General features: G+C 34.9%; 2 protein-coding genes across 4 annotated transcripts; one reads left to right on the top strand and one right to left on the bottom strand.

Annotated features, from left to right (window-relative positions):
• Positions 1-1,764: 1,764 nt before the first annotated feature.
• On the bottom strand, positions 1,765-7,658 carry LOC133205188 (cytoskeleton protein RodZ-like). 3 transcript variants are annotated; one of them, XM_061340946.1, is made up of 3 exons: positions 7,568-7,658; positions 6,905-7,251; positions 2,393-4,645 (listed from the first exon to the last, which is right to left on the bottom strand). In XM_061340946.1, the coding sequence occupies exons 2-3, from the start codon at positions 7,245-7,247 to the stop codon at positions 3,663-3,665; spliced, it is 1,326 nt and encodes a 441-aa protein (XP_061196930.1). In that variant the 5' UTR covers positions 7,248-7,251; positions 7,568-7,658; the 3' UTR covers positions 2,393-3,662. The 3 variants fall into 3 exon arrangements, with proteins under 3 accessions (XP_061196932.1, XP_061196930.1, XP_061196929.1); XM_061340948.1 differs by lacking the exons at positions 2,393-4,645; positions 7,568-7,658 and adding an exon at positions 1,765-2,089 and having other exon boundaries at positions 6,905-7,357; XM_061340945.1 differs by lacking the exon at positions 7,568-7,658 and having other exon boundaries at positions 6,905-7,346.
• Positions 7,659-18,643: 10,985 nt separating this feature from the next.
• Positions 18,644-21,688, top strand: LOC133171982 (tyrosinase-like protein 1). Its single transcript, XM_061306775.1, has 4 exons — positions 18,644-19,072; positions 19,514-19,638; positions 19,870-20,066; positions 20,289-21,688. Exons 1-4 carry the CDS (start codon positions 18,644-18,646, stop codon positions 21,686-21,688), a joined length of 2,151 nt encoding a protein of 716 aa, XP_061162759.1.
• The last annotated feature ends 6,139 nt before the right edge of the window (positions 21,689-27,827 follow it).

The raw sequence follows: 27,827 nt of genomic DNA, 5'->3' as shown, positions 1-27,827 counted from the left end.
TTTGGGGTGTCAATTTCAACTGTTACCCTCAAAACATGCACTATTTATATACTGTAAAACTTTAAATTTATAGTGAACAATACATGTAAGTAACAACAAATAACAAACGCACCAACATCAATTTATATTATGAGATGACATGTACCGTACTGTAGATAATTTATCGTAGAAGACAATAGTTATATAAACAGATGACCAGTGCATTTTCTCTGAAAGTGTAAATGTCTATGATTCTGAGAAGGGGGTAATCCATGTTATTTGGAGATAGACAACTTGTGTTATTATTATTATAATATGGGTTAAACAAACCATTACAGAAACAAATGTGTGTGCTAGAGACAATTTTTTCATACTACACGTATTTAATAGAAACAGATTATAGCAATTTCTTGTTTACTGCCATTTTTATTTATGAAACCACTTCTTCCCCATAACCCTTGAAAGGGTTAACCAAGATCACATGCCTTGAATTAAATCACAATAACATTTATAGTGTAGTGGTTAGCGTGTTAGCCTCGAAGGGAAAATTGACACGCAGGATGGTTCGAACCCCAAGAATACCACATTTTATTTAAAAAATCATAAAATGATCTTTGCCAAAATAATTTTCCGCAGAAAGCTTTTGTTTGCCAAGATATTTCATATCTTTTAATGATAAGAACTTAACTATAAATGCTAAATTCACAAATTGAATACCGGTATAGCTTTTATACATTCGAAACTATGGAAATTTTGCACGCCTTGTTCGTCCATCTTCTTAAAACCACAAAACACAATAATTCATAATGTTTTGGAAACATCAGGTTGTAATGAAATTCTGCAATATTTATAGTCAAATACTTCCTGGTTAAAAAAATTAAATTGTTTAAACTTTGCTTTACAATTCCCTGTTAATTCCCTATTAAGAAACATGTAGTAAGACTAGCTTAAAATATATTAAGAAGATAAAAGTATAAAGATAAAAGTACAAATAAAAAGTATTTAAAGAACGTTTTGCTTCATGAGAAAAACACTGTTAGCAAATGAGGGTAAACAGAAACATTGTACTCATAATTTTTTATTTATTCATATTTGATAATTCTAATATATTTGTTGCACTCCTTACCAAGAGCATGTGAGACTTAAAAATAAAACTGAGAAGCATAAATAATATCAGAATATGTTCTTTTGTTTCAGTAAAGTCGTGATGGAATTATCTGAATTTTTTATCATATTTTATTTCCAATTTTTTTTTTTTGGTTATTTTTTTTTTTGTTTTTTTTTTTGTTTTTTTTTTTTCCAATTAAATAAAAATTAAACGAAAAGATTTCTATTATGCCTAAACTATTTTTCATAGGCGACAGACAGTCCATCGTAAATTGGATCTTTTAATTTATTGTCGAAAAATCTTAGCTGTCGTGAATATATTGATGGTTTATAAGCAATGCTAATGAAAACTTGGGTTCTTGAAAAAAAGAAACTGAAGTTTAAAATTGGTAGGAATAACCTTTTACAACTGCAAACTACCTTTATAGACCTTCACTTAAATATGCTTCAATTATTTGGAATGGCTGCTTTAATTAGGATGCTGAAAAATTATCTGCAGCTAGAATTGTCACAGGTCTTCCTGTTTTGTGTCTAAAGAAACAGTTTATTCTTTAACTCATCGTTAAAATATATTCGCTACATCGCAAAAATGACTACCACATTCAAAATTCACTTTGTGGGTGACTATTTGAGTGATATCGTCCCAACGTGAAACTTGTCAAAATATAATACACTTATCTCGAAAGAATAAGCAATTCAGAATGGCAGTATCTGTCATGGCTTTATTCTTGTTTAACATTATAAGGTAATTACATAATCAAACAATGGTATCAAAACAATGGACAATAATCAAGTATTATAGCAAGTGTCAATGAGTAAGCGCCGATCCTCAATCTGGCATTTGGCGCATACAGTTTGCAGAAATGGGGAGCCATATGGTGCTGACAACCCTGGAGGGTAAACAGAAGTTGCCAGCGATGGCTTGTTGCAAAATTCTGCAGTGCGCAGGCATGGATTGCAGGCTGGAAGGGTCACTAAAGCCATGACGATGGTCGATGTGGCACTGGAATCATAAAATGATAACAGCAGAAACACAGAAAAAGAAATACTACTATATGTATGTACATGTATAAAACTTATCTGACTAATGTGATGTATATGTATCTAAATGTGTTAAATGATAGGTGGGGATCTATGTAATGTTGATGTAGCCTAATATAACAACTAAGATGGTGGGGGTGGGTGGGTGTTCAAAATTGATGAAGCGGAAAGGATGTGCGCGCAAGCGCATTTAATGACCTGGGGATATTTGGGAAATTTGGTTGAAGCCGGGAGAGTTATTGCTCTTAGGCTATTCTTCTTCGATAACTGGCACTTACTGCACATAGCAGTAAATGCAATTATCTCGAAAGAATAAGCAATTCAGAATGGCAGTATCTGTCATGGCTTTATTCTTGTTTAACATTATAAGGTAATTACATAATCAAACAATGGTATCAAAACAATGGACAATAATCAAGTATTATAGCAAGTGTCAATGAGTAAGCGCCGATCCTCAATCTGGCATTTGGCGCATACAGTTTGCAGAAATGGGGAGCCATATGGTGCTGACAACCCTGGAGGGTAAACAGAAGTTGCCAGCGATGGCTTGTTGCAAAATTCTGCCAAGTGGATTGCTGTACGCGAATTTCGAGACAGCAATCCATCCGCCAACAAGTGGCGGAAAATTTGGCAAACAAGACATCATGTCTAATGCAACACAATAATTAGCAAAACAATTCAATGCAATATACAGGGTAACAACAATGTGTAATTTGGCAAAACAATTCAATACAACATACCAATATATCATCAAGCATGAACTGAGGGGGAAAATGGGGAGGGGGGGTTGTTGGGGAAAATGAGGAATGCAATGCACATGTGTCTACTATCAGAAATTGGGGGGGGGGATGGCATAATGGGGCCATTTGCAAGCCATGAACAGATACTGCGTTAAGGGAGGATAGGGAAAACTTTTTGACTTGAAGTGAGAAACTTGGACAATGCCGTTTGAATTGTAGTTGTGAAAATAGAATTCCCAAGATCTGATAGATGTACGCAATCGAGGAATAATTTGGGCTGATCTATTTTAATATCAGGATGACGTATGAGGGCCCCATTTAACTTCTGAACAACAAAGCAGCCAATAGAATTATTTATTCTTTTTCTAGATTTCTCTGCAGCTTCGCTGGAAATCATGTAACGCCAGTATTTGCGAGGGAGTATATTTGACCATACTAGAAGTGTGTTTGGTAATTTTTTATGAAGGGAGGCTAATAATGCCTTCATGGCTAGTTGTAGTTTTTTAAGGGGCTGAAGGCCAATACTGTTACCGCCACAGTGAACTATTAGCATTTGAGGCATGATATCATTATGACGATTTATCAATCTGGCAATGTGTTGATCAAGTTGCTCCCATTTTAGTCCCCCAGATCCAGACCAGGTAACATCTATCTTTAAGTGCTCCAGAGACAAGTTTTGGCCAATTGTTGAACGTATGCAGTAATCTTCGGCTCGTCTGATAATGGAAGATCCAACGATCCATACCTTGCAGCAAGTCCCTGCAAACTTAGCTTACAGTTAGTAAGACTGACTATTTACAGGACTACAGCATTCGGGCGAACATAGGACTTGAAAGCATTGGATTTCCATCTACCCATTGTTTTAATTTCTTGCTCTGGAGTACCTTGCATATACAATGAAGTTGCCGCCCCTATGCGAAATGAATGGGATTTGAATGTTGATGTGTCAAGCTTGAGGAATGATAGAACTTTCTTTAGTACTTGATTGAATTGATAGTATGTCATGGGCGAGCCATCCATGTGACATAAAAACTGAGATGTTTGAGTTTGTGATGGTCTATGGGTCATGTAAGCTTGTATGTTGTGAAATAGGACCTGATTTTGCTTTGTGCTGTTAATTTGCATTGTTGTGCCCTTGCCATGCTGATCTGTTTTGGTTTTCCCTAATGTGATCAGTATGGATGATTGTGATATGGATACGTTTTGTATTGACAATGGGGAACTGGGGGGGTTTGCCTTAGTGGAAGTTATCTCCCCGACTCTAAGTAAAGCAAAGAATGCAAGGCCATAAGCAGAGGAGAAGAGTAATTTCTCGTAATAATTTCGGCATACGTGTTGCAAGGAATCTATTATCTTAACTAATAGGGGAAATGTTATCGGGCTTCTTGAATCTTTTCTATGTTTGAGTTGTTTAAAGCCATGGAGCATTTTCTTGACTATGAAAAATTGACATGGGTCTGGGAAGTTACCTAGTTTTATGGTGAAGCTTAAGCCTGCTAGGTACGTTTTGGCTGTAGTGTATGTTGTCCCCTTTGATGATAGGTAAGCGATATAGTTTATTAATTGGTCTATGGGAGGGGGCCACAATTCCTTCAAGTTAAAAAGTTTTCTAAATTGTGAAAAAGAGTCGAGACCTTTCTGGTATATTTCTTGAGTGTTATGGGAGACTGATGCTCTGAGTAGCTGTTCTACTTCCTGCTCAAATGGTTCCAGAATTCCGGAGGAACTTGGCAGGGATAGTAGTCTGTGTGGGGGGCCAGCTTCCTGAACTTTAGCCACTGAAAACGAGATATGGCATCAGCAATAGAATTGGAATGACCTGGTATGTGTTCGCAGCGCACTTGGATATTGTATTTTAATATTTTGTAAAGAAAGGGTCTGAGAAGTGACATAACTCTTGGTGACTTTGATGTTTTTTGGTTGATTATCTCTACAACTGCCATGTTATCGATATGCAAAATTATTTTTCTGCCTTGGAGTTTGTGGCCCCATATGTAAATTGCAAGAGCGACTGGGACTAACTCCAGATAGGTTAGATCTCTACAATCCTGATGTGACCATTCTGAGGGCCATTGTAGGTAGGACCATTGTGAACCAAATATGACCCCACATCCAAGTGAGCCGGAGCTGTCAGAGGATATGTGGATAGTGTCCTTATCTGACCAACGCATATCTGGGAATACAGTAGTGCCATTGAAGTCGGACAAAAACTCGAGCCATATAGCTACATCTTCACGAAGTGCCCTTGATATAGTGATATAATGATATTTTTTGTGTCCCTGTGATAGGCTATCATAGAATCGTCTACAAAAGGCTCTCCCGGCAGGTATTGCCTTGGAAATAAATGCCAGGGATCCGACTAATGATTGCATTTCTTTTAGTGTAATTTTGCGACGCGAGGCAACATTCTGAAGTTGGGCTTTAAGGGCGTCAAGTTTATCTTTAGGGACAAAGATGGTTTGGTTGCTGGTATTGATCCCTAACCCTAGAAACGTTAAACATGTTGTAGGACCTTCGGTTTTTTCCTCTGACAAAGGAACGCCGAGTGTTTCGCAAATTATGTCAAACGTTTGCATGAGGTTTTTGCACACAAGGGTGTTTGCAGGGCCTGCAAAAAGGAAATCATCAAGGTAGTGGACTAATGTGTCAATTTTGGCTCGATCTTGTACGATCCAATGGAGGGCTGTTGCAAATTTTTCAAATGTGGCACAAGCTATAGAACATCCAAATGGGAGGCATTTATCGAAATAATAATTTTTAAAATGAAAGCCAAGCAGGGAAAAGTCTTCTGGGCGAATAGGAAGGAGTCTGAATGCACTAGAAATGTCTTTTTTGCCTAGTAGGGCACCCTGGCCCAGTTCTTTTATCATTCTTACTGTCGAGTCAAATGATGTATAATGAACAGTGCATAGATCTGGGTCAATAAAATCATTAACGCTATTTCCCCCAGGTGCAGATAAGTTACAAATCATACGCCAACCCCCCTGCTTTTTGGGAACAATACCTATTGGGCTGCACTTGATATTTGACATGGGAATATTTTTGAAGGGCCCAGCTATTCTGCCTAATTTTACCTCTTGATCGATTTTTTTTTGAAGCTGATGTGGATTTGTCTGCGCAGATTTCATGTTTTTAGATTTTTGAAATTCCCGAATACCCGAATAGTGAATGTTGAAACCAGCTTGAAAACCATTGATCAATTCATGAGCTATGTGTTGTAATGGGTAACTTTTAAGCATTGATTTTAAGATGTTAACGTTGACTGGTGTTGGAGCCAAGTCCCAGAGGCCTTGGGTGGTTTGGAGGGAGCCCTCTACCCTGAAATCTGCTTGGGGGCTGGCGGGTTTGTTCTGCTTGGGACAGTCGAGAGCTCTCTGTGCGAAATGGCTGATTGTTGTGCCAGCGGCAGTTTATGAGTGGGTGACTATTGGAGCATTTTATGCATGCATGTTGATAAGTGCAGTATGGTCGGCCGCATGTACCTTTGTAATTGAAGTCAAAGCATTTGGGTGATTTAGATGTATGATTAGGTGCTTGCTGGGATAGGGTGGTTTGGCCATGGGTCACATACAAAAGCCACAATTCTGCATCGACAGACCCCCAGTCCAGTGTGTGGTTTCTAGATCGCTTTAACCTGAACTGTACGTCGTAATTGAGCCAGTTTAAGTTTGTTGATCGCTGCGCAGCAGTGCGTATGATGTTAATGTATTTAAGTATTGACTGAATGTGTTCTGGGAACTTAGTTAGGTATATGCTTGTAAATATTAGGAATGCGTTTGTCCATGTTTCTATTGATGTTATTTTGATTTCCTTATGTTTGGGTTTCAAGACTAGTTCACCATTAACAAATGCCAGCTGTTGCTGGGGCTCGTCATTTGGTTTGAGGGGGAGCAATTTGTGCAGGTGAATGAATGCATTATCAAAGATATTTTGCCTCAAGCTATCCGAGACATGCACGCCCAAAGCGTCTGAAACGCTGTTTAAAGCATTTGGTGTATTTGTATAAAAATTGATATTAGTACATGATGCTGATGTACCTGCAGAGAATACTGAGGGGTCAGATGCTGCCATTATTGATGTAGCTGGTGCTGTCATCTCCGGAGTTTGGGTTGATAGAGCTGGTGCTGTCAAAGCTGACGTTTGGGCCGATGGAGCTGGTGCTGTCAACACTGGAGTTTGGGTTGATGGAGCTGGTGCTGTCGACGCTGGAGTGTGGTTTTCCTGGATGTCATGCTGAGTTGACACAACTGGTACTGTGGGTGCGGGTGTGACCTGGATCCGTCTCGTCGTAGTATTAGATATTTTCGCCTTTTTGGCGGCAGCTTGGGCGCGTCCGGGTCTAGCGTATGGTGATTTGGAGACTCTTTTTGTACGGAGCATTTTTCTGCAAAACAAACGACTGTGTAATTTCGTGTTTACCATTGTACGTTTTTTTTTTTTTTTTTTTTTTTATTATTATTATTATTATTATTTTAAATTAGTTGCTTGAGTCTGTGACTGATTATATGCCAATATTATCGTAAACTGAGCAGGAAAAAACAAAATAAGTTTAAACCGATTTCTTTGTTATAGTTGAAATGGCGCCATTAATAGATGGTGATCTTGAATTGAGCCAGCTAAATCCGCTGGCATCTGAAGATGCTGAGGCGAAGGAAACGCCCAATTCGCTTCCAATGCCTCACCGGGTGTTTAATACATACCGATGTCCTGAGGAGCGATACTTATACAATACAATAATCCTCTTGATTGAGATAGGGCTGGAAGCTGATTTCTTGGCGATGTTCTCTGTTCAAAATTGATGAAGCGGAAAGGATGTGCGCGCAAGCGCATTTAATGACCTGGGGATATTTGGGAAATTTGGTTGAAGCCGGGAGAGTTATTGCTCTTAGGCTATTCTTCTTCGATAACTGGCACTTACTGCACATAGCAGTAAATGCAATTAATAAAGAACAATTCACTGTCCGAAGATGCAGAGTAGAATTTCAGATTCTGTGAAACAATCTAGGGTATAAGACCTTGATTACAAGAATAAACAAGATGTGTTTGTGAAACACTGATGTCCCCGCATAGCAGCTTATGGCGAAGATTAAGGTTTTTCAAATGCAAGTCAAACTCCAGGTCAAGAAATCAAAAATGTTGGTACCCAAAGAAAGGTCTTGTCTCGAGAAATATACATGTGAAATACAAAAGCCCTAATACAAACCGTTGAAAAGTTATGGCGAAGGTTAAAGTTTTTTCAAAGTAAGTAAAACGGCAAGGTCAAGGTCAAATGGTGCCCAAGGGAAGGTCTTGTCACAAGTGATACACATGATTGTGAAATGTAAAACCCTAGAACCAAACGTTCAAATGTTATGGCCAATGTTCAATTTTTTTAAATTAGGTCAAACTCCAAGATAAAGGTCAATGCCAAAATTGTTGGTATCCAAAGGAAGGTCTTGTCACAAGGAATATACATGTGAAGTATGAAAGCCCTAACATCATTTGTTCAAAAGTAATGGCCAAGGTTAAAGTTTTTCAAAAGTAGGTCAAACTCAAAGGTCAAGGTCAAAGTTGTTGGTATCGAAAGAAAGGTCTTCTCACAAGGAATGCATGTGTGAAGAATGAAAACCCCAGCAGTAACTGTTCAAAAGTTATGGCCAAGGTTAAAATTTCTCAGAATTAAAGTACAATGTAGGTCAAACGCCACGGTCAAAAGGTCAAAGTTGTTGGTATCCAAAGAAAGGTTTTTTTTTTTTTTTTTTTTTTTTGTTATTCCAGAAACATTTATAATCTGAACATATCCAAGATAAGTTGTACAATTCATATTTCAATGAAACAAACAAACGATTCATAATGCAAGATATTTTGACGATATTAAAAGAGAGACATAAAAAATATTGACATCATTTATAGATGTGAATAAACCTATCAGTAATGACGAAATGCAATTATTTCTGTCATTTTGAACATTACATTGTATAAAAAAAAGCGATTTAATTACTCGGTGAGATTTAAGAACATACACACAGTATTCGGCCTATAAATAAACTACTGTGTACAAAAGGTGTAAGGATAAATACGAGAACACACACGCAAAAAAATATGCATGGATGTTTTGACTGATTTGATTAGAAATGACATAAATAATAGATCCTTTTTTTTTTTTTTTTTTTTTTTTTGGAAAAAAGGAGATTTTATGCACATGTAATTGATTGTTTAAAATTTTTTTTTTATAACAATAGTAATATCACATACACATATTCAAACATGACCCTTGTTACAGTGGGAATTTCTAATTAAAAAAAAAGAAAATGAGTCCATCATTCCCGCTGTAACTAGTATCGAGGGCCAGGTCACCCTCCAATACGGGTCTTTTTTTATGTTATAATGCTCAACAAAAACAATACTTTAGAAAAAAAGAGGAAGAAAAACAAAAAGCAAAACAAATTTTCTGAATATATGTATAATTTTTTCACATTACATTTTACTGGGAAAAACAATGAACTTAACATTCATACTAAAATTATTTTAATCATAAAGTTTCCAATTACTATTGTGTGTGAAAAAAAATGACACAAGCAAATTAAAGTAACCTAAACAGTAACTAGTGTAGTAAGTGTGTCTGCAGATATTGACTTTTACTAGTATTAAAAATACATAGGATTTTGAAAAATATGATTCATTTTCTCCTGAAAATTCGTAAAATGATGTGATTGTAATAGGAAATTTGATTTCATTTCATTTTTAAAAGCAGTTTTAATACTTGAGTCATTTACTTTTAGATTCTCATATTTAACTTTATTTCTTGTTTTCCATATGACCCATTTATAAATATATATTAAGGTATTAACAAAAGTTCTTGGAATTTGCGGTTCCTTCAAGTACCCTAATATTATTGTTTGCTCATCAACTGATAAAAAATTCTTCAGTTGTAACACATTTTTAATTATGTCTTCTACTAACTTAAGTGTTGGTTTAACTTTTGTGCAATGAAAAAAGAGGTGTTGTTGATTTTCCCTATGGTTTTTACACAAGTTGCATAAACCATTAGAAAGTCCGATTTTACTTAATTTATCCTCAGTATACAATATATTATGCACACTTTTCCACTGGAATTCTTGAATTTTATTTTTTACTTTTACTCTTGAAATACTCTCCCAAACTAAATTCCACTGTATGTTATTTTGATATATTTTTTTTCCATTTTTCTTGACTTTTTGGAATTTTTTTCTTGTTTAATATTTTTTCTATGTTTTTTAACTTGAGATCGTCATTATTTACCACTTTATTAGCACCTCTTTGAATGAGTAAATTATTATTCAATTTATAAGGGAGTTTTGTTTCGTTGTTGGATATTAAGTTGTTTCTTTTCATTATTTGATAAAAAGATTTAGGAATAGCTGCTTTTATTTTACTATATTCAAAAATCCAGCATCTTTTGTCTAATAATTCATTAAAAATAGTGTCATTGTATTTAAAACAGTTTTTCTCATCATTCCAAATGTCTTTAATTTTTAAAAAACCACTTTTAATAAATGACTCAACGTATAGGGCTTTCCCATTAAATTGTATAAGTTTATTACCGAACAGAGAGAGATTGAGTATTTCTTCCCGACTCTCTGGCTCAAATTTTGACTGAAATTCGCTATATGCGATAAGTGCTTTTTTATAAAAACTAGACATTTTATTTAAGGAAATTTGAGATAAATCCGAACAAGTGCATAAGTAATATTCTTGATTTGGATGCATATCTTTACTCTGTAACCAGTATTTACCAATTGCATTCCATGTTTCTAACTTTGAATGCATAATTTTATAAATTGTTTTTATTTGTTTACTTTTTATAAAATTAAATATATTTGTCATATTCATTCCTCCTTCATGCTTGCTTAAGCAGCACACGTTTCTGTCTATTTTATTCAATTTATTATCCCAAATAAAAGACCAAATAATGTCGTTTATTTGTTTGGCATAAATATCTGGTATTCCTCTCATTTCTATTTCATAACCAATAATTGGAATTATCAAATTCTTTATTATCAAAGTTTTCCCTTTAAATGTAAGGTTTCTAGTTTTCCAGACATGCAAACTGTTCATAATTTTTTCTATTTTTTCCAACCATATTGCACAAGTATCGATATTATATCCATGATGTACCCCTAAAGTTTTTATGTTAGTTTTTATCCATTGAATTTTTTTAAATTTTGGTATTTTACCCTTTGATTTTCCAATAAACAACCCTTTAGTTTTTAAAAAGTTGATTTTTGCCCCTGAAGCTCTTTCATATACTTCTAAAATATTAAAGGAATTTATTATAGATTCTTCATCTTTATTAAATAGCTGTGTGTCATCGGCGAACATATTTATTTTACACTCTATATGTTGATCTTTTCCAGGAATTAAGATGCCCTTTATCTGAGGATTTTGTCTGATTGCACAAGCCATAGGCTCTATTTGAAGCACGTAAAGTAGAGGAGCTATAGGGCAACCTTGCCTTGCTGATCTTGATATTGAAAAGTATTTTGATACAAATCCATTTGTTTTAATGCAAGTTTTTGATTTTATTAGAAGCATTTTTATCCATTTACAGTATTTTTCACCAAAGTTAAATCTCTGTAATGTGGCTTCTATCCACCCCCATTCTATCCTATCAAAGGCTTTCTGTTGATCCAGAAATATTATTGCCCCCTCTAAATCTTCTTTTTCTGCATAATCGATTATGTCTTGAATTAATCTATTTGCATCACTTATATTTCTACCCTTAACAAACCCTTTTTGATCTGGGTGAATTAATTTTGGCAATACAACCTTTAACCTCTCAGAGAGTATCTTAGCAATAATTTTATAATCGTTGTTAAGCATAGTTAAAGGTCTCCAATTTTTTACATCTTCTCTTTCATTCCCTTTATGTATTAATGAAATTACTCCTTTAGTTTGCGAGTCACAGAGTATAGCCTTTTGAAAAATATATTTTATTACTTTTGAAAATTCAATTTTAATTGTATCCCAATATAATTGATAAAAAGTTGACAGTATTCCATCTTCCCCTGGTGATTTATTTGGTTTTAATGACATAACTGCTTTGTAGATCTCGTGATCAGTTATATCGCTGTCAAGCATGTTTACGTCACCCTCATCTAATTTACATTGTACTGTCTCTAATAATAAATTTCCGCTTTCTCTATCCCAACCCTCAGTATTTAGTAATTTGTAATAAAAATTTATTTGCTCTTCAATTATTGAGTCAATGTCAGTTTTATAAGTGCCATTTTCTGCTTTAATTCTAGTCCACAATTTTTTTTCTCCGTTATTTTTTTCTAATTGAAAGAAATATTTAGAAGGTGCTTCTCCTTCTCTAAACCACTTACATTTAGATCTTATAATTGCAGCTTCTGTCTTATCCGTATAAATGTCTTTGATTTTTTGTTCAAGATCGATTTGAGACTTTTTGTCATTTGAAGGACTGTTTTTAATCTTTTCTAATTCTTTTTCTAATTTTGCAAGTTTCTGTTTATTAACATTTAATTTTTTTGACATCTCAATACATAATATTTTTATTTTATATTTTGTTAAGTCCCACCAATGTAAAATATCCTGACAATTGTCTAAGCTTTTCTTGTATTTTTCCCAAAAATCAACAAAAGTTTTTCGGAAATCTTCATTTCTTATAGTTTTTTCATTCATTGCCCATAGTCCTGGGCCTCTTTGGATATTATCCATTTGCAATTTTAATGTTATCAAGTCGTGATCACTAAATGGAAAGTGTATAATTGCACAGTTGTTTACCTTATGTAATATATTTTCACTTGTAAGGAAAAAGTCTATTCTTGATTTTGAATTACCCCTGTGAAATGTATAGCATTTTTTTTCCGGATTTCTTTCACGCCAAATATCTTGTAATTCATATTTTCTTATTAATTCAGTTAATTCACAGACTGCAACATCTTTACGTAAGGGCACCGGTTGCCTATCAAGCTGATTGTTTTTCGCGCAGTTGAAATCACCACATATGATTTTATGATTTGCTGTTTCATCAAATTTCACAGAGTTAAAAAAAAGTTTTCTATCCACCCCATTATTCGGTGTGTAAATACACTTAATTTCCATTGTGAAATCATTTAATTTTATGCTTACGTTTATTTCCCTTCCTTCGTTATCAAATGTTATTTTATCTACTATTAATTCCGGTTTTTTTGTAAAGAATAATATTCCAACACCACGTGATTCGCTGGACCAATTATTCCAAATAGAGTTATACCCTTTAAACGTTTTCCATTCATTTTCCCACTTTTGCGTTTCTTTATCTGTTCCGTGTGTTTCTTGTAAACAAATGATATCGTATTTGCGTTTACTCAACCATGAAAAAGTACACATTCTTTTTTTCTTATCTCTTAACCCGTTAGTATTAATCGAGGCAATGTGTAAAGACATCGTAATGACAATAATGAAAAAATTCTAAAAGCATAAAAGGAGGAAAGAAAAAAGAAAGAAAAAAAGACATATATATACAAGTAATATGTACAAGTATGCTTATTAATGCCCTGTGATTTTAACAGTATGAATCAAGGTCAGCGCAGGATGCTACATGTATTTACATTTTTTGGATTTTACCCTGCTTTTCGGTCGAAGCTGGAGTGTTTGAACTTAACTTCCTTTTGGAGATACTTGGTGTTCGAAGGGGATCATCTGCAGAGTTGTATTTACAGAAAATGTCGGCTATTTTCTCGGCTCCTTCGCTGCTAATATGTACACCGCTGGGGTCATTGCTGTCGTAAAATACTTTAGTAGCAAGCCCTTGTTCGTTAATGAAAGAACTGCATATATCAATAACCGATAAACGTTCGTTTTTTTCACAAAGTTTTTCTATGAATTTATTGACATGCCAAGTATTGTCATTCATTTTTTTAATTGCGGCGCTTTTTCCTTTCCTTGGGATGACAGTGCATACGGCGATTTGCGCTTCGGGGAAGGCTTCTTGAATTTTGTTGAGTCCCGTCATTACATTGGCTGTTAGATCTCCAATTTCATCCCGGCATCTTGTTACGTCATTTGTCCCCAAGTGAACAATAACGTTTTCAGGTGAAGATTCTCCTAATTTTTTTCTTGCAAATTCTAATAATTCTGAAACGTTTTCGTAGGACGATCCGGAGACCGAAGTATTTAAAATACTTGGCGGTAAGTTTTGAATTCGTTTGCAGTTTGACGCCCCTAAGATTACAGTATCAATCTGTTCGTCATGCTTTTCGTCCTGTTTTTCAGCTTCCGCATTGTTGTCAGATCCGGATTGGTTGAAATCGTAGTGTGAGGCCTCTCTGCCTTCGCTAATTTCTGCAGCATATTTACCATATTTTGTTAGCATTTTTTCTGAAAGTATCTCACAGTTCTCTTTACTATGACCCTGTTCCTTACAATATCTACACACGGGATCGTTTTCACAGTCTTTTGCTATATGACCCTGTTTGCTGCAGTTGTAACAGATTGGTTTGTTTACAGGTTTTTTAATACATTTGTACGAGGGGTGATCAGAATTTCCACAATATGGACATTGAGTGCGATTGTTGTCTGCGAAAATTCTGACTTCATGATCTCCAAATTTAGTTCTGTTAGGTAGAGTTGGAATACAGTTTAATATTTGCAGGTATCGCGTGCCGTTTTCAATAGCTGTGTTTTTAATTGTGCCATGTTTGATGCTGCCCGCAACTACCTGCCCATACTGCATCATGTTTGTAGCTATGAAGGAGTCTGGAAGCTCAACGGGAGCATCTTTGATTGTTACATTTGTTATTTGTTTGTCAATCTCATACAATGATACTGTTCGATTTTTTACCGTTACACCGGACATTAAAAGTTTTTCTTTTGTTTGCTCTTTTTTTAGTGTAATAACACAGTCTTTTTCAGTAATCTGAATTGCTTTAATATCTTCAATATCTATATCAGTGTTTTCTTTTAATCCATCTAATACTTCCTCGTGAGTTACACCCTTATATAACCGTGTAGAAAAGTGTATTGACAGATTTCTCTGTACCTTCTGCATGCTGAGTAGTGTTCAGCCGGTTTACTTTCGCTACAGTCTGTTGTTTTCAACGTTCAAAATCGATTACAGTGATACTCACAGTTTGTTGTTGCACTTGTTGCAGCATATAAACCACATTAATGACTCACAGTAATTCAGCAGCATACAGCACCCTCGAATAGGAAATATAAACAAAGAAGATCAAAATACTCGGAGTGACCAGAAATGTCTGCCGACCATGCCAAGGGCCATAACTCATCTCAAAGAAAGGTTTTGTTACAAGGAGTACACATGCGAAGTATGAAAGCACAAGCTCCAACTGTTCAAAAGTTATGGCCAAGGTTAAAGTTTTTTTTAAAGTAGGTCAAACTCCAAGGTCAAGGTCAAAGGGTCAAAGTTGTTTATATCCAAAGGAAGGTCTTGTCACAAGAAATGCACATGTGAAGATTGAAAGCCAAAACTTTAACTGTTCCAAAGTTATGGCCAAGGTTGAAGTCTCATAAAATTTTGCAAAAGTGGGTCAAACTCCAAGGTCAAGGTCAAAAGGTCAAATATGATGGTACCATAAGAAAGGTCTTGTCATAAGGAATAAACATGTGAAATATGAAAGTCATAGCTCTAACCAATCAAAAGTTATGGGCAAGGCTAAAGTTTTTGCGGACAAACAGACAGACAGACAGAGGACGGACAGGGCAAAAACTATATGCCCCCGAATCTTCGATTACGGGGACATAAAACCGAAAACTAAATAACATATTTAATAAAAAAAAATGAAATTACAAAATAAAAACAAGATGTGTTTGTGAAACACTGATGCCCCCGCATGGCAGCTTATGGCGAAGGTACAGATTCTTAAATGCAAGTCAAACTCCAGGTCAAGAAATCAAAAATATTGGTACCCAAAGAGAATGGTCTTGTCTTGAGGAATACACCTGTGAAATATGAAAGCCCTAGTACAAACCGTTGAAAAGTAATGACGAAGGTTAAAGTTTTTTTTAAAGTAATTAAAACAGCAAGGTCAAGGTCAAATGGTGCCCAAGGGAAGGTCTTGTCCCAAGTGATACACATGATCGTGAAATGTGAAAGCCCTAGAACTAAACGTTCAAATGTTATGGCCAATGTTAAAATTTTTTAAAAGTAGGTCAAAATTCCAAGGTCAAGGTCAATGCCAAAATTGTTGGTATCCAAAGGAAGGTCTTGTCACAAGAAATATACATGTGAAGTATAAAAGCCCGAAGATTCGGGGGTATATAGTTTTTGCCCTGTCCGTCCGTCTGTCTGTCTGTCTGTTTGTCTGCAAAAACTTTAACATTGCTCATAACTTTTGAATGGTTGAAGCTATGGCTTTCATATTTCATATGTGTATTCCTTGTGACAAGACCTTTCTTTGGGTAATATCATATTTGACCTTGACCTTGGAGTTTGACCCAGTTTTACAAAAATTTTCCAAACTTAACCTTGACTATAACTTTTTAACTGGTAGTGCTAGGGCTTTAATACTTCACATATGTAATCCTTGTGACAAGACCTTCCTTTGGATACCAACAACTTTGAACCTTCGACCTTGACCTTGCAGTGTGACCTACTTTTGAAAACTTTAACATTGGTCATACCTTTTGAACGGTTGACGCTAGGGCATTCATATTTTACATGTGTAATCCTTGTGACAAGACCTTCCTCTGGATACCAACAACTATAGCCCTTGACCTTGGAGTTTGGCCTACTTTGAAAAAACCTTTTACCTTGGCCATATCTTTTAAATGGCTGGTGCTAGGGCTTTCACATTTCACATGTGTATTTCTTGTGAGAAGGCCTTTCCTTGGGCACCATTAATTACTTTTGAATTTTTTTTTTGGTTGCTGCTAGGGCTTTCATATTTTACAAGTATATTCCTCGGTACAAGACCTTACTTTGGGCACCAACATATTTTGATTTGCATTTGAGAAAGTTTAACCTTCGCTATAAGTTGCCATACGGGGGCATCAGTGTTTCACAAACACATCTTGTTTAATTGAAAAAATTATCCTAATGCCTGAATTACTAGTAATCTTTTTAAACGCTTGTTTTTCAATTGATGGATTCATCAATATTGATACAGATCTCTTATATACTTGTTGATTGTTACACGTATTTATCGTTACAGATTAATAACACTATATTTTTTGCTGTTCATACTTTTATTGAATATTTGAAATTGCTAAGCTATCTAACGAAATTCCATTTGTATTTCTTGTAAAATTCAGATTCCTATGAATTATTTTGCATGGCATATTGTTATATTTAAGAAGACGAACCAGAAAGTTGTTAGAACGTGTTTCCAACTTTTTGATTTATGCAACAAAATACGTTCAAAACCCGAGTTTATCAATCTGGAAACGAAAAACAGTAAAAACGTGTCCCAATGTGCAAACTGTCCTTATTTCCAGTAAAGTAGATCACACATGCCCAGTAATTATTTTGATTGATCATTAAATTGTTAAAAGATGAATATTTCCTTGTGGTAAATAAATTCAACAAATAATTTTCTTTAGCAAAATCGTCAAATTCGTGTAACAATGTTCACAAAAATTTAAAATGAGTTTTTTCATAAGGAGGTTTTTTTTATTATAGTTTATTAACGTATGTCAATTCAATGCATTAATTACTCAATGATATTAATTTTTGTCTTTGCTAATACCGGGCCATGCTAGTGCACAATGAAAATCTAAAAACATTATGAAATTTAAAAAAAAAAGAAAAGAAAAGAAGATTGGTGCCCGCACTTTACGAGTGTATCTATGAAAGATTTTCATTTATCTTAACTGTTACTATTTTCAAAATCTGATTTTCCATCTACATTAAAAATTTCGCCAGGTGTGTTTGATACATGCAGATTTTCTTCTATATATTTTCTCCTTTTTTGTAATAATAATGGACAAGTGTACTTAGACAGTTATGAAAATACAGTTTTTGAGGATCCTGATGTATTAATTCAATGAATTATAATAGTTTTAGGAGGTTTTATTTGCTTGATCAATATATATATATATATATATATATATATATATATATATATATATATATATATATATATATATATATATATATATATATAATTGTGCTATAATAGTTCAAGAGAAAATTGTAAACATTGAAAGATAGAAAGACAGGCACACAGACATGGATAACAAGTTTTCAACAGAAGGAGTTAATTGGCTAAAAGCTTTGCCAAGAACCAAATCAAGAATTGATGAGTCTCACATCAGAATACAAGCCGACTCAGGGTTTGCTTACCTACGTTTATCTTTCTTGTTTCCTCCATCTTCACTTTAAAAAAGAATTTAACGCATTTAATTATTTATCTTGTTCTTTAATGAGACAAGTTCTAAACGATCAGTAATAATAAAAATTTGAGAAGATGCAGATGTATGAGTCACACTTTTTGATTGGCGCTTCGTTGAAAATTCTAAGAAAGAAATGTAATTGAGACTTTCTAAAGTTTATGACCAGTATAAAAGACCACACTAGCTCTCGGCTTACTCAGAGGCGTCCTTGACGAAGTAGGGAGAGGTTAGTAGGTCATATGTTATGTTAAAAGGATTAAAATCAGAGTTTGTTGAGGTTTTTAAATGGTTAAAAGTTTTGTCTTCATAAATTTGATGTTTCCTTTCAGGAAATTTAATAAAAAAAATTTCTTCGTATAACTTTTCCAAACCGAAACAGAATTTAATCACTAAATATATTATGATTAAGATTTTCACCATATTTAAAAATAAAATTAATACAACTTTTTACATTTAGGAAGATGGCAAACATTTGGAGGGAATCTATTTTGTTCCTTTTCATATCCCTTATCTTTTTTAAAATATCGTCTGCTCTTTTGGAACCAACTCCATTCCCAAACACCTTACGACAATGTTATGAATTAAGGTCGTACAACATGACGCCATCAGATGAAACCGCCATTAGAATTCAAAATGACTGTTACAAGCAGTATCATTACCAACAGATTGCAGAAGGTAAAATTTGGTCGGGACCAAACGTTACCCAGGAGGGTAAAAATTATATCAACAGTTTATTTCGACAGTTATATGTCGAAGTAAATAAGATTTCCACTTCCGACAAGTCCCAAAGACACAAACGACAAGTCGGTATGGGGAGACGTAGACGAGAAGTAAGAAGCCCAGGAGCTTTTCAACCATTTGCTCAGTGTATACAGAGACTGTACAATACGGTAAAACTATAAACTTTTTTATCATTCTCCATCAGTTTTACCTCGAAACTTTACTGGTAAGGGATATATCTTTAATAGTATGTATTCTTATGTTTCTTAATTAATATCAAAAACTAGTTAATTGAACTGAAAACAATTTATTTTTTTTATTCATCTGTTTTCAAAATTCATTAATTTTATTGAGTAATTATAATTACCATAAGAAAATTATCTCAGAAAAAAAATACGCATTTGTAAGCTAAATACTTGTGGAAAATGTCTCTACTTTTGGACTCAATACTCACTAAGCAGCTAAAATTATATTTTCCGTCAAATTTTGTTCGAAATAAGAAAGCAGTTCAAATACTTGTTTTGGATATACCAGCATAGTTTAATTTTTTCCAAAGTCCTGTGGTATTAAGAACAAAATTTCAGACAAGTGAAGGGCTATATATATTTTAGAGAGTACAGATGCAGCCCCCACTCAATGCCTATCAAGCCATAGCATCCATTCATACTGGACCTGTACTGGGAACGGCCCATGGAGGACCCGCCTTTCTGCCTTGGCATAGGATTTACTTATTAATGTAAGAAAGGAATTATTGAAAGATTTTTTGTTAATTTAATTGACAGATTTAGTTTCACTCGAAAATCTGCTCTGTGGGTTATCAATTTATTTCTTCATGATAAATAAATTTAAAAAAAGAAAAACTTAACACAACGTTGTCGTAAGTGACATTTGCTAGTATATAGAGTTTATGTCTAGATTAAATTAATTCTTAGGTAGATAGAAAAAAAATATGTGCAGTACTTTTTAGTTTAGAGATCGCATGTAATGGTATCCCAGTACCGTATTGGGACTCGACCGTAGACCATGATATGCAGGACCCAACTATGTCTGTAGTCTGGAGCGAACAATTCTTTGGAAATGGTGATGGTGCTGTAATGACAGGTCCCTTCCAAAATTTTGAAACAGTTATTCCTGGAGATTTCCTTACTAGAGAAATAGGAACAGGTTAACTTAATTAAATACAATTAACTGATCATAAAAAATCCTAATTTTATCTGACACAAGGTAATCTTTGAAAAAATCGTTTTCATATTGTCTTGAACCCCACTCCGTTCAAACTAAAAAAGGGTACATGTATCTACAATGTACTTCAAATGAATCTAAATTTTTCAGCAGGGGTAAATCACGATAATTTTGCTTCTTTACATTTTCCCTCCTTTTATCCAGGTCAGCAGAATTCTCTTTTTACAAAAGAAGGCCTCGCAAGTGTATTGAGTCGAACTAGGTTTCAAGAAATAGTCGAACCAAAAGTTGGTCCTGAATACATTTTCAGCTTAGAGGGGCATCACAACGGCCCACACAATTGGGTGGGAGGTCATCTACCGACCCCAGAGCTAGCTGCGTTTGATCCTGTATTTTTCATGCACCATGCATTTATAGACGCAGTTTGGGAACAATTCAGAAGACGACAAGTTCTGTCCAACATTAATCCAGAGCAAGACTATGCTACGATTACTCCACCTGGACATGGACCAATGGATTTAATGGATTTCCGACCCTATAATTTCCAGCTAAGAAATATAAATGGGTTGTCTCAGACCATAGCGAATCTTGTAAGGTACGAACCCTTCCCAACCTGTGAAAACAACTGTAATTCTAGTCCATTTATGTCATGTGATCCTACCAGAGGAGTATGTGTATCTCAAGCACGCCCTACAGCAATGTTACCACTTGGAATCGGAGGCGCAGCTAGCTTTGCTAGCCAGCCAGGCCAACTTGCAGCCAGTTTGAATGCTCCCTCAGTCTCTCGATTACGAGCACAAGCCCGTGGTCCAATTCGTGGAGGAGGAAGATTTCGCTCGTCTCCATTTACAGACACACGAAATCGTCCAAATACTATAGGTAACGCTCCTGTAGCCCCTGAATTACAGGCATTTAGTGCCCAGCTCAGATCAGGAGGGAGACGAAAGCGAAGGGATATATCCAAAGAACAGGGCACCAATACATCCCTTAATGAACACGTGCAACCCCTGTCTTCATTGGAACGTGCGTATACAAACACCTTTATTATTGACGGAGTAGTGGATGTTACAAGATGGGTTTATGTGCCAGTTCGCGTTATCTATAGCAGATCCTCCAACTCTGATGGCATTGACCCCACACTTGGTGCGAAGAGTCCTCGAAAAAATCCGAAGGAGAACTGCATAGGAGTCAGTTCAGGGGCCTCAAAGGTTTATGTAGCTTCCGGTGGTTTAAACTATTTCGGAAACTATAAGGACTTTACTATCATAGATGAAAGGCAGCCTATCTCCATCACAACAACAGCTGTGGGTATCAAAAACCCAGATTATGGCAAAGGAGAGGTTTTATTTACGGCGTACGACTCCTGTGGGCGGCCATGTCGGCCCCTTTGTTTGACACCTGGGCAAACTAAACAAAAGTACAAGCCTTGTTCCGGAGTCTTCAAGATCTCAACTGCAACTCCAAAAATGTACAAATTTACTTACAAAGATATCTTTACTGTTAACGGTTTAGAACACAATATAGTGGATGTCGGTTCTCTCGAATCCTCTCCCACACTCGTTTTCGTATGTGGAAATGATAAAATATGGCCATGGGAATATTAAGTATTTTGATTGTAATGCAAAAAAAAAAATTGTTCAGATCTTGAGTATCACCTCACCTAAATATTGTATAATAAAAATAAATTCTACATACAAATACTCATTTATCACAACTCGTCTTTAAACAAAACAATGGTCTTGTGTTAATAAGTTTTAACAAGTGAAACTGAAGGTCATGATATGAAGTCAGACTTTGGGAAGTCAGACTATTATTTCATAATATTCAATATTATTTTTATTAGAAAAAATAGTTTTCCCCAAATAAACAATAAATGTCATTTTCTTTTTTAATCTGTTACTTACTTACTTACTGCCCGTGACGCCTTTGGCATATAGGGCAGTAACGAGGGTTCTCCATCCTTGTCTATCACTGGCTAGCTTTTGGAGTGTGCCCCAGCTTCTCTTTTGTTCTTTAAGTTCGGCTTCCACTGTCCGCCGCCAAGTGACTTTGGGCCTACCTCTCTTCCGTTTTCCCTCTGGTGTCCAGAAGAGAGCTGTCTTTATGATGCTGTCCGAGTCCCTTCTAAGTACATGGCCAAGCCAGTTCCAGCGTCTTCTGATGATGATTGTGGCCATGTCCTCTTGCTGGCACCTGTTAAGAAGGTCTTGATTTGAGATGGTATTGGGCCAAAATATTCTTAAGATCCTTCTCAGGGACTTTGTTTGAAATGTTGACAGCTTGTTCAGGTCGCTCTCTGTCATTCTCCAACACTCTGATCAATACAAAAGGATAGGTAGAATGCAGCTTTTGTATAGTTTCAGCTTTGTTCTTGTTGTGTACTGACTTGATCTCCAAACAGTATGTAGGTTGTTAAAAGCTGCTCTTGCCTTGGATAGTCTCTCTTTGATGTCGGTCTCTGCTCCACCATCTGTTGTTACTTTACTACCCAAGTATGTAAAGGTGTTGGTACATGGAAGGATGTGATTTTCCACTTTGACTGCTTGTGGGTTGTTTACATTTAGGGTCATGACCTCTGTTTTTTTGGTGTTTATCTTCAGTCCAATGCTTCCTGCATATTTGTGTAGCCTGCTGGTTTTGTCTTGAATGTGCTGGTGGGAGTGGGAGAATAAGGCTATATCATCAGCAAAGTCCAGGTCTTCTAGTGTTGTAAATGTACCCCATCTGATGCCTCTCTGAATGTCAGATGTTGTATTCTTCATGACCCAGTATTCTTCATGACCCAGTCAATGGCTATGATGAATAGTGTTGATGACATTACACAGCCTTGACAGACTCCTGTTTTAACGTCAAACTCGATGCTGGTGTTTCCAACTCTGCATCTGAAGTTGACATAAAAACTCTTGATGACATCTATTAGATGTTGTGGGATGCCATATGACCGCACAATTTTCCAGAGACTGTCTCTATGAATGCTGTCGAAGACTTTTTCGAAATCAATAAAATTAATATATAACTGTCGTTGCCATTCTGTACACTGTTCAATGATGTTTCTTAGTGTAAATATTTGATCAATACATCCTCGCCCTGGATTAAATCCTGCTTGTTCTTTACGCAGTTTGACATCTACAGCTATGGATATCCTTCTGATGATGATTTTAGCCATGATCTTACTTGGGATGGAAAGCAGTGTTATTCCTCGCCAATTGTTGCAGTCGTTTAAGTTGCCTTTCTTTGGTATTTTAATGATGACTCCATGGTTCCATTCATCTGGTATGGTGTTTCTTTCCCAGATGTCATGGAAAATTGGCTGTAAGATTGTGGCTGTAAGAAGTGGATCTGTTTGGAACAATTCAGCATTTAAGTTGTCATATCCAGGGGCTTTTCCATTTTTTAGACTTTGTATTGCAGAGACAATTTCTGGAATTTGTGGAGGTTCAATGCTTATATTTAGGTCATTTGCTGGATAACTGATGTCAGGTTTATGAGTTGGAGGTGGTCTGTTTAAGATTTCCTTAAAATGCTCTGTCCATCGTTCCTCCATCTCTTGTTCTGATGACAGCAACTTTCCTGTTTTGTCCTTGACAGGTAGATTGGGAGATGGTCTATTCCTGCCACTCAGTGCCTTGGTTATTTTGTAAAGGTTTCCTTGTTCTCCTCTGTTGGCTGCCTCTTCTGCTTTTGTTGCTAGGTCATCTATGTGTGCTCTCTTGTCTGCACGTAGAGCCTTTTTCACTTCCTTCTCTATTTCACTGTATTCCCTTTGATGTCTCTCTTTAAGTCTCAGAGATTTGGCCTCATTTACTTTCTTTTTGGCATCTCTTCTTGAGTCAATCATTTTCCACGTTCTAGGCATTATCCAGTCTTTACTCCTATGCTTCTGCCTATAACCAATACATTTCTCACCAGTTTCAGTGTAGATGTTGCTAATTTTTTCCCACTTTTTGCCGATTGATGTTACATGTATGTTGTCCTCTGGTTCCAAATTTTGTAATATATCGAACTTATTCTTGAGCATGATGTTGAATTCATGTCGTACCTTGATGTCTTTAAGTTTATCCACATCAAATTTCTTTCTTGCCATGTTCTTTCTCTCTGTGCTACGCAGTTTTAGTTTGATAGTTGTTGTTACCAGGTGGTGATCGCTATCAACATCGGCACCTCTCTTCACCCTCACATCCAATAATGATCGTCTCCATTTTCCATTTATCATGATGTGGTCAATTTGATTTCTATCTCTCATGTTTGGAGAGTGCCAGGTTAACTTATGAATGTTTTGGTGGGGGAATAGTGTTCCTCCAATTACATAGTTGTTGGTGGTACAAAACTCTACAAGTCTCTCTCCATTTTCATTCATGCTTCCACAACCATGTCGTCCCATTGCCCTATTGTATAGTTCATTATCTGCTCCGACTTTAGCATTCATATCACCCATGATGATCTTAATATCGTGGTCTGGTGTGTTGTCTAGTTCTTGCTGTAGTTGTTCATAAAAAGCATTTTTATGTTCTTCATCTGCATCGTTAGTGGGTGCATAACACTGGAATAATGTCATGTTGACTTGCTTTCCTCTAAGCCGTACCGTTAGCAATCTACTGTTGATTGGCTTCCATTCCATTAAAGACTTCTCAATTCCCTTTTTGAGAATAACTGCAACCCCTTCATGATGTTGTCCATCTTCTCGACCAGAATACAGTAATGTTTCACCTGTTGTTGTACGTATTTTCAAGCACAGATTAAAAAAGAAAAAAGAAGTCATTTTCTTTTTTAATCTGTGCTTGAATAATATACATGTAATAAAGAAAATCACATAAATAGACAAAGAATGTATTTCAATGAATAACATTGACAAATTGAATGAAGAATGTAATAACGAAATGAAAATTCCAATTAAAAAAAATATTTGGTTTAAAAAGTCCACTTGCAAGAGTTATCTATTTACATGTATCTATAGAGTTTCCTATTTCCCCCAGACTCAAAACACTAAGGAACATGTACATTCAGAATAAGGATAACATTTCTAGAGTATAGATTAATAAAGAATAAAGACAAGTATATAAATCAACGAGAGTACTGTAAATAGCGCAAGTCAATTATTATTTATTTCAACAAGGTTTTAGATTTCAACTCGAATTTCCTCCATACATGTACATACATGTTGTCATTGTTAGAGCTCGCCACTTTCTCTGTGACATTGAACATTACTTGTTTAGCGAAGATTTCACTGTTGTTCTCTTTGTTATATACTTAAGCAAATTCTTAGGAACATTATATCAAATTTTGAGGCTATGTTTTCTCGTAAGATTTTTTTTACGCAGTAAACCCGCGAACTACCTTAAAAACAATCCTCCTTCGTTTATGATTCATATTGAATCCGTTGCTTTTTTTCACTGTTTACAACACCGCATGTTTAGTCTATTTTTAAAGCGTTTTAAAGATATAGATCATATTTATAAGGGAGCCTGTACAATTCGTCTCAAGAGGAAAACGCACCAAACAATGGAGGTTTATTTTTTGTGTAGTACGTCATCAAAAAGTGGTGTAATGAGCCTCCTTAATATTTTTGTAAAACTCGCGGTCTTTAAAGGTCGCAGATAGTGCGCGCGGCCCATGGTTAAATTGTCATAAACTTTGAAATAAATTGTTCGGATTAAAATGATTTTCCTATAAAAAAAAAAAAAACTAAAACTTAATAAAAACTTCAATATATCTCAAATAAAGCAGTAATCGTCATTTCCTGATTTCTATAGATTCGTTCATTGGACAGTGAAAATATTAAGAAAAAACTCGCGAAATGTGTCAAGATTTGACAGAAAAAGCGAAGTCGGCCATCCGAATGGAACAGCGTCCAATAATAATGTTTTATAATGGTTGAAACAATATCAGAAACAAACTAATCAATCAAAGAACTGAAATTATTAATATATTTTCATTGATTTGAAATTGGTATATAACAATTTGAGAGACACTACACGAAGTAGAAAATTATTGTTATTAGGTAAAAGTAGATATCCCTATTCGTGACGTTGTTATAAATCTAGTGCAACGTTGGAATGACTTTGCAGCCTGTGTATACAAAGTATTTAAATACTAGTCACGCTCATAATTACTGTATATTTATTTTAACATTTTAAAATTTACTCAGTTATGATCTGTAAATATTATCGCACACACTCAGGAGTGTGACATTATAAAGAAAATATATATCATAATAAAAATTCAAAATCCATATTTTTGACGTTATCATATAAATTAACATAGCGTCAGAATGGGCTGTGCATATACAGTCTATTTAACCTAATGGTAACTTTTGTAAAATAGTGTGCTTTGTTTAAATTTTTATATATTTACTAATTCATGGCCTATATCAAAATAATATCGTATATATTTGGCAGTGTGGTCATTATTATGAAAATTATAGCATCTGTCCAAGAACTATACGGACAACACTCGCAGATGTATTTGATATATCCGAAATAGGATGTTGATAATGATTATATGTGTGTTTTCCACTAATTACCTTTTTAAAAAACACAGATAGTATTTGAAATTAAATATTTCTCAAAATAAATTGTATTCACATTTTTCATGTTGGAATAAATGCGGTGTCTCGTCATGTCGGTATCTCGCTATTTTTAGATAAATACGCAAGAGTACATAAAGTCGATGTTTATTATTGCTTGTAAAACATAAATCGGGGAAAGTTATTTCGCAAGCGTTAGACATTTTATCTTATTTTATCTTCATGTGTCACACCTATTATTCACCATACATTTATCATTATTAGCATGTCATCACAACATTATTTTCTTATGTTTCTTCCTTTTTTGTAACTCTGTTAAAGCAGTTTATTGTGCAGATATGACGCTGACATTTATTTAAACAAAGATGTATATACTATCTTTTTTAAATACCGGTATGTCAGATTTACACAACAGAATTTTCTTATATTTTGAATTTAATGTACCTGAGCCCGATCTGAAATGACCTCTGAATATCCCGGGGTATTTAAGTATATCTTATTGCTATTAGAAGGAAAAGTTCAATTTAAAAACCAAATTTCAAACTGAAATACAGTTTTTTTTTCTTTTTTAAATTATCTTATCAATGTTTTATTTGGGAATATCATATTAAAATATTTTGTACTGGTACAACTTGATTTTAACATTGTCGAAGACAACATGATTTTAGATAACAAAATCAATTCCTTTGCTAGAAAGAGGTTTTATAAAATTTTCATTTTAAAAGCGAAAAGAATGAAAGAGAAGGCAATTGGTGTCATTGCAGTGTCTTTCAGTTTTATAAAGACCCAATCGTCAATATAAATGCGTAACAAAATGATACACAATTTCAAAAGAACGCGTACAATATTTCCTGCGGTGACGTCATGTTTTAATGTGTACATTTTTAGTAGTTTACCTATTAGTATCTCTTCCCTAAGTATATATTTTATTATTATAGCTAGGTCAATAATCACTATGGACATTGTTGATTAATTGGTGTTATTCAAATGTGTAATGAAGCTAATCTGTTGAATTTTACTAGCACTGTCCGTAATTGTTTTCTATTCGGAATTTCCCCAAAAAATGTCTTTGTGTTCGTATATAAATGTCTGTGAACTTTTCACCGTGTTTAGAGGACACTTGCAGACTAATACACTCAGGTTAGTATTTAGATATAATCATTCCCTTCAGAGTTCATTTAATATATATATTTAATATATTTTAATAAAAAAATTAATGT

This window comes from Saccostrea echinata, unplaced genomic scaffold (assembly GCF_033153115.1).
Source record: "Saccostrea echinata isolate AGI-Se365-2 ecotype Australia unplaced genomic scaffold, CSIRO_AGI_Sech_v1 ptg000054l, whole genome shotgun sequence".
NCBI classification, from domain to species: domain Eukaryota; kingdom Metazoa; phylum Mollusca; class Bivalvia; order Ostreida; family Ostreidae; genus Saccostrea; species Saccostrea echinata.
The sequence above is the reverse complement of the archived record's forward strand: the minus strand, read 5'-3'. Positions and strand labels throughout refer to the sequence as shown.

Coding starts and splice junctions, on each gene's coding strand:
- LOC133205188 (XM_061340945.1), bottom strand. CDS start 7,289: ATGGTAAACACGAAATTACACAGTCGTTTGTTTTGCAGAAAAATGCTC. Junction 4,646..6,904: donor CCCCTCAGTATTCTCTGCAG/GTACATCAGCAT, acceptor TCTCGTTTTCAG/TGGCTAAAGTTCAGGAAGCT.
- LOC133171982 (XM_061306775.1), top strand. CDS start 18,644: ATGGCAAACATTTGGAGGGAATCTATTTTGTTCCTTTTCATATCCCTT. Junction 19,073..19,513: donor TACAGAGACTGTACAATACG/GTAAAACTATAA, acceptor TATATATTTTAG/AGAGTACAGATGCAGCCCCC. Junction 20,067..20,288: donor TACTAGAGAAATAGGAACAG/GTTAACTTAATT, acceptor CCTTTTATCCAG/GTCAGCAGAATTCTCTTTTT.